General features: G+C 44.4%; 1 protein-coding gene and 1 long non-coding RNA gene across 3 annotated transcripts in view; one reads left to right on the top strand and one right to left on the bottom strand.

Moving 5' to 3' along the window:
* The window catches only part of rgs19 (regulator of G protein signaling 19), a 169,520-nt gene extending 166,961 nt beyond the window's left edge, over positions 1-2,559 (top strand). For both annotated transcript variants that reach the window (XM_042299812.1, XM_042299813.1), the window contains exon 6: positions 2,238-2,559. In XM_042299812.1, the coding sequence (XP_042155746.1) occupies positions 2,238-2,426 (189 nt within the window). In that variant the 3' untranslated portion in view covers positions 2,427-2,559. The remainder of the gene's footprint in view (positions 1-2,237) is intronic.
* On the bottom strand, positions 301-806 carry LOC121839661. Its single transcript, XR_006079159.1, has 3 exons — positions 671-806; positions 466-603; positions 301-393 (listed from the first exon to the last, which is right to left on the bottom strand). It is a non-coding gene; the product is annotated as an uncharacterized LOC121839661 (long non-coding RNA).
* Positions 2,560-14,940: the final 12,381 nt, after the last annotated feature.

Below are 14,940 nucleotides of genomic sequence, written 5' to 3'. Positions count from 1 at the left end.
TCTGGCATCCCATTCTCGACCTCTCCCAAACACACGCATTGCCCTCTGGCATCCCATTCTCGACCTCTCCCAAACACACTCGCATTGCCCTCTGGCGACCTCTCCCAAACACACTGGCATTCCCATCCCATTCTGGCATGCCCTCTGGCATCCCATTCTCGACCTCTCCCAAACACACTCGCATTGCCCTCTGGCATCCCATTCTCGACCTCTCCCAAACACACTCGCATTGCCCTCTGGCATCCCATTCTCGACCTCTCCCAAACACACTCGCATTGCCCTCTGGCATCCCATTCTCGACCTCTCCCAAACACACTCGCATTGCCCTCTGGCATCCCATTCTCGACCTCTCCCAAACACACTCGCATTGCCCTCTGGCATCCCATTCTCGACCTCTCCCAAACACACTCGCATTGCCCTCTGGCATCCCATTCTCGGCATGCCCTCTGGCATCCCATTCTCGACCTCTCCCAAACACACTCGCATTGCCCTCTGGCATCCCATTCTCGACCTCTCCCAAACACACTCGCATTGCCCTCTGGCATCCCATTCTCGACCTCTCCCAAACACACTCGCATTGCCCTCTGGCATCCCATTCTCGACCTCTCCCAAACACACTCGCATTGCCCTCTGGCATCCCATTCCCAAACACACTCGACCATCCCTCGACCTCTCCCAAACACACTCGCATTGCCCTCTGGCATCCCATTCTCGACCTCTCCCAAACACACTCGCATTGCCCTCTGGCATCCCATTCTCGACCTCTCCCAAACACACTCGCATTGCCCTCTGGCATCCCATTCTCGACCTCTCCCAAACACACTCGCATTGCCCTCTGGCATCCCATTCTCGACCTCTCCCAAACACACTCGCATTGCCCTCTGGCATCCCATTCTCGACCTCTCCCAAACACACTTGCATTGCCCTCTGATGCCCCTCCCCTCCTGCAGCCTGGGATATAAATAGGCACCAGCGCAACGATGTGTGTGTGGGAGATGTCAAGAATGAGATGGCTGGCCAGGAACCAGCCTTTTCCCAGCAGCCAGTCACAGAGATACCACCACCACTCAGCCAGTCTCCTAGTCAGAGAGTAGACCAGAGAGATACCACCACCACTCAGCCAGTCTCCTAGTCAGAGAGATACCACCACTCAGCCAGTCAGAGAGATACCACCACGACTCAGCCAGTCTCAGCCAGTCAGAGAGATACCACCACGACTCAGCCAGTCTCCTAGTCAGAGAGATACCACCACTCAGCCAGTCAGAGAGATACCACCACGACTCAGCCAGTCTCCTAGTCAGAGAGATACCACCACCACTCAGCCAGTCAGAGAGATACCACCACAACTCAGCCAGTCTCCTAGTCAGAGAGTAGAACAGAGAGATACCACCACCACTCAGCCACTCTCCTAGTCAGAGAGTAGAACAGAGAGATATCACCACCACTCAGCCAGTCTCCTAGTCAGAGAGATACCACCACCACTCAGCCAGTCTCCTAGTCAGAGAGATATCTTAATGCTACAGCATACAATGACATTCTAGACGATTCTGTGCATCCAACTTTGTGGCAACAGTTTGGGGAAAATCCTTTCCTGTTTCAGCATGACACGAAGCGAGGTCCATGCAGAAATGGTTTGTCGAGAACTGTGTGGAAGAACTTGACTGGCCTGCACAGAGCTCTGACCTCAACCATATTGAACACCTTTGGGATGAATTGGAACGCTGACTGCGAGCCAGCGCTAATCGCCCAACATCAGCACCTGACTTCACTAATGCTCTTATGGCTGAATGGAAGCAAGTCCCCTGCAGCAATGCTCCAACATCTAGTGGAGAGCCCCTCCCAGAAGAGTGGAGGCTGTTATAGCAGCAATGTTCCAACATCTAGTGGAACGCCTTCCCAGAAGAGTGGAGGCTGTTATGGCAGCTAAGGGAGGGGGGACCAACTCTATATTAATGCCGATTTTGGAATGAGATGTTGGACGAGTAGGTGTCCACATACCTTTGTCCATGTAGTGTATATACTGTACTACCACAACATGCCTCTATAGAAACCCACTGAGTTGTACATCGATTACAAATTCAGTGTGATTTGTGATTTAGTTTCTTTGCTGGTAGTTTAAGTGGTTTTTTTTTCACATTGTTTTTTGAGAGTCCAAGGCTAATCTCTGTCTCTGTCTCTCTCTCTCTCTCTTTCTCTCTCTCTCTCTACATCCCCTTCTCCAACCCCCCGTCCTCTAGGTGAGTCTGGACTCCCGGGTGAGAGAGGTGATTAACAGGAAGATACAGGAGCCTACTCCCCACACATTTGAGGACGCCCAGCTTCAGATCTATACCTTAATGCACAGAGACTCCTATCCTCGCTTCCTCAACTCGTCTATATACAGATCACTGGTTCACCATGGCTCCCACACCTCCTCAGAGTCCTAGGTTCACAACATTTCACTCACTCACACACACTCCTCGCTCTCTCTCTCTCCCTCTCAGACTCCTCTCTCCCTCTCCCTCTCTCCCTCTCAGACTCCTCTCTCCCTCACCCTCACATTCATCTATCTCTCTCTCTCTCCCTCTCAGACTCCTCTCTCCCTCTCCCTCACATTCATCTCTCTCTCTCTCTCTCTCTCTCTCTCTCTCTCTCCCTCTCAGACTCCTCTCTCCCTCTCCCTCACATTCATCTCTCTCTCTCCCTCCCTCTCAGACTCCTCTCTCTCTGTCCCTCTCAGACTCCTCTCTCCCTCTCCCTCACATTCATCTCTCTATCTCTCTCTCTCTCTCTCTCTCTCTCTCTCCCTCTCAGACTCCTCTCCCTCTCCCTCACATTCATCTCTCTCTCTCCCTCCCTCTCAGACTCCTCTCTCCCTCTCCCTCTCCCTCTCCCTCTCCCTCACCCTCACATTCATCTCTCTCTCTCCCTCCCTCTCAGACTCCTCTCTCCCTCTCCCTCACATTCATCTCTCTCTCTCTCCCTCCCTCTCAGACTCCTCTCTCCCTCTCCCTCACATTCATCTCTCTCTCTCTCTCTCTCTCTCTCTCTCTCTCTCTCTCTCTCTCTCCCTCTCAGACTCCTCTCTCCCTCTCCCTCACATTCATCTCTCTCTCTCTCTCTCTCTCTCTCTCTCTCTCTCTCTCTCTCATCCCCTCTGCTCTGTCTCTCTCCATTCCATAACCACTTAAGGAGAAAACATCCTTTTGGGGATTTTTATAATGTTTGTTTTGTGATTTTTCTGTAGGATGTTTTTTTGTTGCCCAACCCTTTCACTTTTTCTATTAATTAGTTTTTAATGAACTTCATCATGTCACTTAGGGACTTCCTGTTCCCTAATGTTGTTCACTACCCACATAGGGCTTTGGTCAAAAGTAGTGCACTATATTGGGAATAGGGTGCCATTTTGACAAGCCAAGGTAACTGGAAGACACAGGGTTGTTGACGGAGAATAAAACAAAAGGCATCCATGGAAGACAGAGACATTATTTATGTTGGATATCGTTTATACTGTTCGTGGTGACAGTTGTTACTCACATTTACACACAGCAATCTGCTTTGTTCCAAATGACATGTTGTACTTTCTCCTGACAAAACGTCCTGATTTGAGAAGGTAAAAGAAACCTCGGCAATAAAGACACTGGTGACTTTCTAACGTCCACACAACGTTCACACCACGTTAAAGACACAACGTTCACACAACGTTAAAGACACAACGTTACCGACCCTGAACCCATCCCCTCTGCCGGACCCCCTGGACACTGCTGCTCTACTACGCTTCTGACCTTTGAACTGTCACCTTTGACCTGTCCACTGTCTCCCTCACCTCACTGCTGTGATTGGCTATCAGAGGCATCGGGATGAGCTGTGGTTGGTCGATCGATCAGGGTGGGGAACGGGGGGGGGCTAAGAGATTTTCCATCCCAGGTGCAAAAAAAAAGAAAAAAAAGACTCACAATAAAAAATTAAAAAACATACAAAAGTCTGTTAACAGTCAAACAACTGTTTCATGGTAAATGGAGTTTGAGGACAACACTTGTCTGTAGTTAGAAGACGGAAGATGATGCCTAGGTCTTTACTAGACTTGTTGTCACTCAAAATGCTTTAAACTTAGTATTATTAATGTTATTTATTTTCTATTTTGTTAAACTGTGATAATGATTTTCTTGTACATATATAAACAGAAACCCTTGACCATCAACACAAACCTCGCACAAACTCTCAATCAAATCATCAACTGTGTTTTAAAGTTCTTTATGTGGTACCCTATTCCCTCAATAGTGCACTAACAAAGCCCATAGCTTTTTGTCAAAAGTAGTGCACTCCATAGGGAATAGGGTTCCATAGGGCTCTGGTCTAAAGTAGTGCACTCCATAGGGAATAGGGTTCCATAGGGCTCTGGTCTAAAGTAGTGCACTCCATAGGGAATAGGGTTCCATAGGGCTCTGGTCTAAAGTAGTGCACTCCATAGGGAATAGGGTTTCATAGGGCTCTGGTCTAAAGTAGTGCACTCCATAGGGAATAGGGTTCCATAGGGCTCTGGTCTAAAGTAGTGCACTACATGGGGAATAGGGTTCCATAGGGCTCTGGTCTAAAGTAGTGCACTCCATAGGGAATAGGGTTCCATAGGGCTCTGGTCTAAAGTAGTGCACTACATAGGGAATAGGGTTCCATAGGGCTCTGGTCTAAAGTAGTGCACTCTATAGGGAATAGGGTTCCATTTGGGACCAGTTTTGTGTTTCCAGGTTGAAAGGGCCTGCCTGTAGGTGGTGAATGATACTCCCTCTATGTTAGGGTGTCTCCCTGCTGTGTGTGTGTGTGTGTGTGTGTGTGTGTGTGTGTGTGTGTGTGTGTGTGTGTGTGTGTGTGTGTGTGTGTGTGTGTGTGTGTGTGTGTGTGTGTGTTTCAAGTCCATCTCCAGGTATGTTGGACAGGTGTGTCTTAGTTCTCATATAGTATACATCATGCAGCCAACATCGTGCCAACATTTCTCCAGAACAGCTCTGGACTGAAAGATCGTCAACCAACATTTCATCCACTCTGTCCCTGGTGCTTCTGGGTAAAATACTGTGAACTGAACTCCTCCCGTCACTGTCTCAAGTCAAGCAAGTCCCTTTACTCTGTCTGGTCTCCTTTCCTGTCCCAAGTCAAGTCCCCTCACTCTGTCTAGTCCCCTTCCTGTCTTAAATCCCCTCACTCTGTCTGGTCTCCTTCCTGTCTTAAGTCCCCTCACTCTGTTTGGTCTCCTTCCTGTCCCAAGTAAAGTCCCCTCACTCTGTCTAGTCCCATTCCTGTCTTAAGTCCCCTCACTCTGTCTAGTCCCCTTCCTGTCTTAAGTCCCCTCACTCTGTCTAGTCCCCTTCCTGTCTTAAGTCCCCTCACTCTGTCTAGTCCCCTTCCTGTCTTAAGTCCCCTCACTCTGTCTAGTCCCCTTCCTGTCTTAAGTCCCCTCACTCTGTTTAGTCCCTTCCTGTCCCTAAAGTCCCCTCACTCTGTCTAGTCCCCTTCCTGTCTTAAGTCCCCTCACTCTGTCTAGTCCCCTTCCTGTCCCAAGTCAAGTCCCCTCACTCTGTCTGGTCTCCTTCCTGTCCCAAGTCCCCTCACTCTGTCCTGTCCCCTTCCTGTCTCAAGTCAAGTCCCCTCTCTCTGTTTAGTCTCCATCCTGTCCCAAATCAAGTCCCCTCACTCTGTTTGGTCTCCTTCCTGTCCCAAGTCAAGTCCCCTCACTCTGTCTAGTCCCCTTCCTGTCTTAAGTCCCCTCACTCTGTTTGGTCTCCTTCCTGTCTTAAGTCCCCTCACTCTGTCCTGTCTCCTTCCTGTCTTAAGTCCCCTCACTCTGTTTGGTCTCCTTCCTGTCTTAAGTCCCCTCACTCTGTCCTGTCTCCTTCCTGTCTTAAGTCCCCTCACTCTGTCCTGTCTCCTTCCTGTCTTAAGTCCCCTCACTCTGTTTGGTCTCCTTCCTGTCTTCAAGTCCCCCCACTCTGTCCTGTCTCCTTCCTGTCTTAAGTCCCCTCACTCTGTTTGGTCTCCCTTCCTGTCCCAAGTCAAGTCCCCCCACTCTGTCTGGTCTCCTTCCTGTCCCAAGTCAAGTCCCCCCACTCTGTCTAGTCCCCTTCCTGTCTTAAGTCCCCTCACTCTGTCTGGTCTCCTTTCCTGTCCCAAGTCAAGTCCCCTCACTCTGTCTGGTCTCCTTTCCTGTCCCAAGTCAAGTCCCCCACTCTGTCTGGTCTCCTTCCTGTCCCAAGTCAAGTCCCCCCACTCTGTCTAGTCCCCTTCCTGTCTTAAGTCCCCTCACTCTGTCTGGTCTCCTTTCCTGTCCCAAGTCAAGTCCCCTCACTCTGTCTGGTCTCCTTTCCTGTCCCAAGTCAAGTCCCCTCACTCTGTTTGGTCTCCTTTCCTGTCCCAAGTCAAGTCCCCTCACTCTGTCTAGTCCCCTTCCTGTCCCAAGTCCTCTCACTCTGTTTGGTCTCCTTCCTGTCTCAAGTCAAGTCCCCTCACTCTGTCTGGTCTCCTTCCTGTCCCAAGTCAAGTCCCCTCACTCTGTCTGGTCTCCTTCCTGTCTTAAGTCCTCTCACTCTGTTTGGTCTCCTTCCTGTCCCAAGTCAAGTCCCCTCACTCTGTCTAGTCCCCTTCCTGTCCCAAGTCAAGTCCCCTCACTCTGTTTGGTCTCCTTCCTGTCTTAAGTCCCCTCACTCTGTTTGGTCTCCTTCCTGTCCCAAGTCAAGTCCCCTCACTCTGTCTAGTCCCCTTCCTGTCCCAAGTCCCCTCACTCTGTCTAGTCTCCTTCCTGTCTCCGCTGCTGTTAAGCGGTACATACTGTAGGACCAGTTCCCCAGACAGAGATTAAGCCTAGTCCTGGACTACGGGCCCAATGTGAAACACACCATCACCAACACCAACCTGCAATGATGACACGCTGCATGATAGACAGTTGAAGTTGGAAGTTTACATACACCGTAGCCATACACCGTAGCCATACACCTTAGATGTACTGATGAAGTTTTCTCCATACCCTGGTCCTCCCATCAGTGTGAAACAAGCAGGGACCCGGGATTCAACAGACCAAGCAATGTTTTACAATCCTCTAGTGTCCAGTGTTTTTTTTTTCCTTAGCCCGCAGTTTCTTGTTTTTTGCTGAAAGAAGTGGAACTCTTAAGGTCGTCGGCTGCCATACCTCATTCGTGTCAAGGTACGATGAGTTGTGCATTCTTTCATAGGTCTTTGGCCATCAATTTTGTACAGGACTGTCAGTTGACTAACTGTAGCCCTTCTGTTGCTCTGCACAATTCATATCAGCCTCCTTTGTCCTCTTAAAAAAAAACAACAACAGCAATTCTTGACACACTCAAACCGTAATGCCTGGAACCTACTACTATACCCCATTCAAAAGCACTTCAATATCTTGTCTTGCCCATTCACCCCCATGAATGGCATACACACACACAATGCATTTCTCAATTGTCTCAAGGCTTAAAAATCCTTCTTTAACCCGTCCCCTCCCCTTCATCTACACTGAAGTGGATTTAACAGGTGTCATCAATAAGGGATCATATCTTTCACCTGGATTCACCTGGTCAGTCTGTGTCATGGAAAGAGCAGGTGTTCCTAATGTTTTGTACACTCTGTGTAGACTCCATTGAAAGTACATTCTAGTCCAGGACTAGGTTTGATCCATGTCTGGGAAACCAGCTCTAGATTATTTTTCAGAACATAGTTTATTTTCAGATAGGGTCTGTCCCCAAATTGCATTTTTCCTTTACAGAAATTACTATATTTTGTAAATACAAAGGGAATAGTCCATATTGAACATAATACATACATGTACTACATACATACACATAATACATACATACACATACTACATACATGTACTACATACATACATGTACTACATACAGTGGGGCAAAAAAGTATTTAGTCAGCCACCAATTGTGCAAGTTCTCCCACTTAAAAAGATGAGAGAGGCTTGTAATTTTCATCATAGGTACACTTCAACTATGACAGACAAAATGAGTTTAAAAAATCCAGAAAATGATATTGTAGGATTTTTAATGAATTTATTTGCAAATTATGGTGGAAAATAAGTATTTGGTCACCTACAAACAAGCAAGATTTCTGGCTCTCACAGACCTGTAACTTCTTCTTTAAGAGACTCCTCTGTCCTGTACATACACATAATACATACATGTACTACATACATACACATACTACATACACGTACTACATACATACACATTCTGCATACATACATATAATACATACATACACATACTACATACATGTACTACATACATACACATAATACATACATGTACTACATACATACACATAATACATACATGTACTACATACATACACATAATACATACATGTACTACATACATACACATAATACATACATGTACTACATACATACACATAATACATACATACACATACTACATACATGTACTACATACATACACATTCTGCATACATATATATAATACATACATACACATAATACATGCATGTACTACATACATACACATAATACATACATACACATAATACATACATGTACTACATACACACACATAATACATACATACACATACTACATACATACACATACTACATATATACACATACTACATACATGTACTACATACATACACATAATACATACATGTACTACATACATACACATAATACATACATACATACACATACTACATATATACACATACTACATACATGTACTACATACATACACATAATACATACATGTACTACATACATACACATAATACATACATGTACTACATACATACACATAATACATACATACACATAATACATACATGTACTACATACATACACATAATACATACATGTACTACATACATACACATAATACATACATGTACTACATACATACACATAATACATACATGTACTACATACATAAACATAATACATACATACATACACATACTACATACATGTACTACATACTACATACATGTACTACATACATACACATACTACATATATACACATACTACATACATGTACTACATACATACACAAAATACATACATACATACACATACTACATATATACACATACTACATACATGTACTACATACATACACATACTACATACATACACATACTACATACATACACATACTACATACATGTACAAAGGCTTGCGAAAGTATTCATCCCCCCTTTGGCATTTGTCCTATTTTATTACAAACTGGAATTAAAATAGTTTTTGGGGGATGTTTGTATCATTTGATTTACACAACATTCCTACCACTTTGAAGATACAAAATGTGTATGATTTATTTCAGCTTTTATTTATTTCATCACATTCCCAGTAGGTCAGAAGTTCACATACACTCAATTAGTATGTGGTAGCATTGCCTTTAAATTGTTTAACTTGGGTCAAACGTTTCAGGTAGCCTTCCACAAGCTTCCCACAATAAGTTGTGTGAATTTTGGCCCATTCCTCCTGACAGAGCTGGTGTAACTGAGTCAGGTTTGTAGGCCTCCTTGCTCACGCCTTTTCAGTTCTGCCCCCAAAAAATCTATAGAATTGAGGTCAGGGTTTTGTGATGGCCACTCCAATACCTTGACTTTGTTGTCCTTAAGCCATTTTGCCACAACTTTGGAAGTATGCTTGGGGTCATTGTCCATTTGGAAGACCCATTTGCGACCAAGCTTTAACTTCCTGACTGATGTCTTGAGATGTTGCTTCAATATATCCACATACTTATCCTTCCTCATGATGTCATCTATTTAGTAAAGTGTATCAGTTCCTCCTGCAGCAAAGCACCCCCACAACATGATGCTGCCACCCCACAACATGATGCTGCCACCCCCGTGCTTCACGTTTGGGATGGTGTTCTTCGGCTTGCAAGCCTCCCACATTTTCCTCCAAACATAACGATGGTCATTATGGCCAAACAGTTCTATTTTTGTTTCATCAGACCAGTGGACATTTCTCCAAAAAGTACAATCTTTGTCTGCATGTGTAGTTGCAAACAGTAGTCTGGCTTTTTTATGGCAGTTTTGGAGCAGTGGCTTCTTCCTTGCTGAGCGGCCTTTCAGGTTATGTCTATATAGGACTCGTTTTACTGTGGATATAGATACTTTTGTACATGTTTCCTCCAGCATCTTCACAAGGTCCTTTGCTGTTGTTCTGGGATTGATTTGCACCAAAGTACATTAATCTCTAGGAGACAGGACTCGTCTCCTTCCTGAGCGGTATGACGGCTGCGTGGTCCCATGGTGTTTATACTTGCATACTATTGTATGTACAGATGAATGTGGTACCTTCAGATGTTTGGAAATTGCTCCCAAGGATGAACCAAACTTGTGGAGGTCTACAATAAAAAAAAATTCTGAGGTCTTTGCTGATTTCTTTTGATTTTCCCATGATGTCAAGCAAAGAGGCACTGAGTTTGAAGGTAGGCCTTGAAATACATCTACAGGTACACCTCCAATTGACTCAAATGATGTCAATTAGCCTATCAGAAGCTTCTAAAACCATGGCATCATTTTCTAGAATTTTCCAAGCTGTTTAAAGGCACAGTCAACTTAGTGTATGTACCCACTTCTGACCCACTGAAATTGTGATACAGTGAATTATAAGTGAAATAATCTGTCTGTAAACAATTGTTGGAAAAATATTTGCCCCCTTCCTGATTTCTTTTTTTTCACATTTGTCACTTAAAATGTTTCAGATCATCAAAAAATGTAAATATTACACAAAGATAACCCAAGTAAACACAAAATGCAGTTAAGTGATGATTAAGTGATGAAAAAAGATATCTGGACCTTCATGGCCCTATGTGAAAAAGTAATTGCCCCCTAAACCTAATAACTGGTTGTGCCACCCTCAGCAGCAACAACTGCAATCAAGCTTTTGCAATAACTGGCTATGAGTCTTTCACATCGCTGTGGAGGACTTTTGGCCCACTATTCTTTGCAGAATCTTTGCAGAATTGTTTTAATTCAGCCACATTGGAGGGTTTTCGAGCATGAACCGCCTTTTTAAGGTCACGCTACAGCATCTTAATCGGATTCAAGTCCAGACTTTGACTAGGCCACTCCAAAACCTTCATTTAGTTTTTTAAGCCATTCAGAGGTGGACTTGCTGTTTTGTTTTGGATCATTGTCCTGCTGCAGAACCCAAGTGCCCTTCAGCTTGAGGTCACGTACTGATGGCCCGACATTCTCCTTCAGGATGTCTTGGTAGAGAGCAGAACCCAAGTGCCCTTCAGCTTGAGGTCACGTACTGATGGCCCGACATTCTCCTTCAGGATGTCTTGGTAGAGAGCAGAACTCATGGTTCCATCCATCACAGCAAGTCGTCCAGGTCCTTAAGCAGCAAAGCCCCAGACCATCACACCACCACCACCACATTTGACTGTTGGTATGATGTTCTCATTCTGAAATGCTGTGTTACTTTGACGCCAGATGTAACGGGACCTTCCAAAAAGTTTAACATTTTGTCTCGTCAGTCCACAGAATGTTTTCACAAAAGCCTTGGGGATCATCAAGATGTTTTTTTGCCAAAAGTGAGACGAGACTTTATGTTATTTTTGGTCAGCAGTGGTTTTCGCCTTGGAACTCTGCCACGGATGCCATTTTTGCCCAGTCTCTTTCTGATGGTTGAGTCATGAACACTAACCTTAACTGAGGCAAGTGAGGCCTGCAGTTCTTTAGATGTTGTTGCGGGTTCTTTTGTGACCTCTTGGATGAGTCGTCGCTGCGCTCTTGGGGTAATTTTGGTAGGCCGGCCTCCCCTGGGAAGGTTCACCACTGTTCCAAATGTTCTCCATTTGTGGATAACGTCTCTCACCGTGGTTGGTTGGAGTCCCAAAGCTTTAGAAATGGCTTTGTAACCCTTTACACACTGATAGATGTCAATTACTCTGTTTCTCATCTGTTCCTGAATTTCTTTGGGTCGCGGCATGATGTCTTGCTTTTTGAGATCTTTTGGCCTACTTCACTTTGTCAGACAGGTTCTATTTAAGTGATTTCTTGATTCAATAGGTCTGGCAGTAATCAGGCCTGGCAGTAATCAGACCTGGCAGTAATCAGGCCTGGCAGTAATCAGGCCTGGCAGTAATCAGGTCTGGCAGTAATCAGGCCTGGCAGTAATTAGGCCTGGCAGTAATCAGGCCTGGCAGTAGTCAGGTCTGGCAGTAATCAGGTCTGGCAGTATTCAGGCCTGGCAGTAATCAGGTCTGGCAGTAATCAGGCCTGGCAGTAATCAGGCCTGGCAGTAATCAGGCCTGGCAGTAATCAGGTCTGGCAGTAATCAGGCCTGGCAGTAATCAGGCCTGGCAGTAATCAGGCCTGGCAGTAATCAGGTCTGGCAGTAATCAGGCCTGGCAGTAATCAGGCCTGGCAGTAATCAGGTCTGGCAGTAATCAGGCCTGGCAGTAATCAGGCCTGGCAGTAATCAGACCTGGGTGTGGCTAGTGAAATTGAACTCAGCTTGCCAAAAAATGTGATTAACCACAGTAAAGTCATGATTTAACAAGGGGGGGAGGTGGGGGGTAATTGCTTTTTCACATAGGGTCCGGATAGCTTTTTCCCTTCATAAATAAAATGATCACTTAAAAACTGCATTTTGTGTTTACTTGGGTTATCTTTGTGTAATATTTAAAATTGTTTGATGATCTGAAATATTTAACTGTGACAAATGTGCAAAAAAATAAGAAATCAGGAAAGGGGCAAATACTTGTTCGCAGCATTGAAGATGTCCTAACCGACTGGCCAAAAACTATAGTTGATTAACAAGAAATGTGTGGAGTGGTTAAAAAACGAGTTTTAATGACTCCAACCTAAGTGTATGTAAACTTCATGTGAGATCATGTGACAGATCATGTGACACTTAGATTGCACACAGGTGGACTTTATTTAGTTAATTATGTAACTTCTGAAGGTAATTGGTTGCACCAGATCTTATTTAGGGGCTTCACAGCAAAGGGGGTGAATACATACGCACACACCACTTTTCAATTTTGTATTTTTGAGAAATTTTTGAAAGAAGTAATTTTCTTCATTTCACTTCACCAATTTGGACTATTTTGTGTGTGTCCATTACATGAAATCCAAATAAAAATCAATTTTAATTACAGGTTGTAAAGCAACAAAATAGGAAAAATGAATACATATGCACTCACCACTTTTCTGTTGAAAAGAAAAATTCAAATTTTTTGAAACCAGTTCTTTTTTTCATTTCACTTCACCAATTTGAATTATTTTGTGTCCATTACATGAAATCCAAAAATAAAAAACATTTCAAATCAAATCAAATCAAATTTTATTTGTCACATACACATGGTTAGCAGATGTTAATGCGAGTGTAGCGAAATGCTTGTGCTTCTAGTTCCGACAATGCAGTAATAACCAACAAGTAATCTAACTAACAATTCCAAAAAAATAAAACTACTGTCTTATACACAGTGTAAGGGGATAAAGAATATGTACATAAGGATATATGAATGAGTGATGGTACAGAGCAGCATAGGCAAGATACGGTAGATGATATCGAGTACAGTATATACATATGAGATGAGTATGTAAACCAAGTGGCATAGTTATACATGTATTACATAAGGATGCAGTCGATGATATAGAGTACAGTATATACGTATGCATATGAGATGAATAATGTAGGGTAAGTAACATTATATAAGGTAGCATTGTTTAAAGTGGCTAGTGATATATTTACATCATTTCCCATCAATTCCCATTATTAAAGTGGCTGGAGTTGAGTCAGTGTCATTGACAGTGTGTTGGCAGCAGCCACTCAATGTTAGTGGTGGCTGTTTAACAGTCTGATGGCCTTGAGATAGAAACTGTTTTTCAGTCTCTCGGTCCCAGCTTGATGCACCTGTACTGACCTCGCCTTCTGGATGACAGCGGGGTGAACAGGCAGTGGCTCGGGTGGTTGATGTCCTTGATGATCTTTATGGCCTTCCTGTAGCATCGGGTGGTGTAGGTGTCCTGGAGGGCAGGTAGTTTGCCCCCGGTGATGCGTTGTGCAGACCTCACTACCCTCTGGAGAGCCTTACGGTTGAGGGCGGTGCAGTTGCCATACCAGGCGGTGATACAGCCCGCCAGGATGCTCTCGATTGTGCATCTGTAGAAGTTTGTGAGTGCTTTTGGTGACAAGCCGAATTTCTTCAGCCTCCTGAGGTTGAAGAGGCGCTGCTGCGCCTTCCTCACGATGCTGTCTGTGTGAGTGGACCAATTCAGTTTGTCTGTGATGTGTATGCCGAGGAACTTAAAACTTGCTACCCTCTCCACTACTGTTCCATCGATGTGGATGGGGGTGTTCCCTCTGCTGTTTCCTGAAGTCCACAATCATCTCCTTAGTTTTGTTGACGTTGAGTGTGAGGTTATTTTCCTGACACCACACTCCGAGGGCCCATTTAAATTACACGTTGTAATGCAGCAAAATAGGAAAGGGGGACTCCAAGGGGATGAATACTTTTGCAAGGCAATGTATATAATAACATTGAATGTGAAGCTACTACGTCATAGAGAATTCCATTAGTAATTAAATTTTACCACAAAACAAAAGAATATTGAAATCCTACCGTGGAGTGGTTGATGCTCTGCAATTTGAAATGATTTTTGTCTCTGAGACGTTTAGGAGCATGCATAAGAGTATATGGGTTGTATGTACTATGTGTGTGTGTGCATACAGGGAGAGGAATGAATAGTGTGTAGCCTTGGCAGCCATCTGAATGGCAATAGGAAGACACTGGCATGTCAAGTAGATGTGATAACTGACAGCAGTAGATGTGATAACAGAGAGCATTAGATGTGATAACAGACAGCAGTAGATGTGATAACAGACAGCAGTAGATGTGATAACAGACAGCAGTAGACGTGATAACAGACAGCAGTAGATGTGATAACTGACAGCAGTAGATGTGATAACA

Source organism: Oncorhynchus tshawytscha, linkage group LG16 (assembly GCF_018296145.1).
Source record: "Oncorhynchus tshawytscha isolate Ot180627B linkage group LG16, Otsh_v2.0, whole genome shotgun sequence".
Classification (NCBI taxonomy): domain Eukaryota; kingdom Metazoa; phylum Chordata; class Actinopteri; order Salmoniformes; family Salmonidae; genus Oncorhynchus; species Oncorhynchus tshawytscha.
The sequence above is the reverse complement of the archived record's forward strand: the minus strand, read 5'-3'. Positions and strand labels throughout refer to the sequence as shown.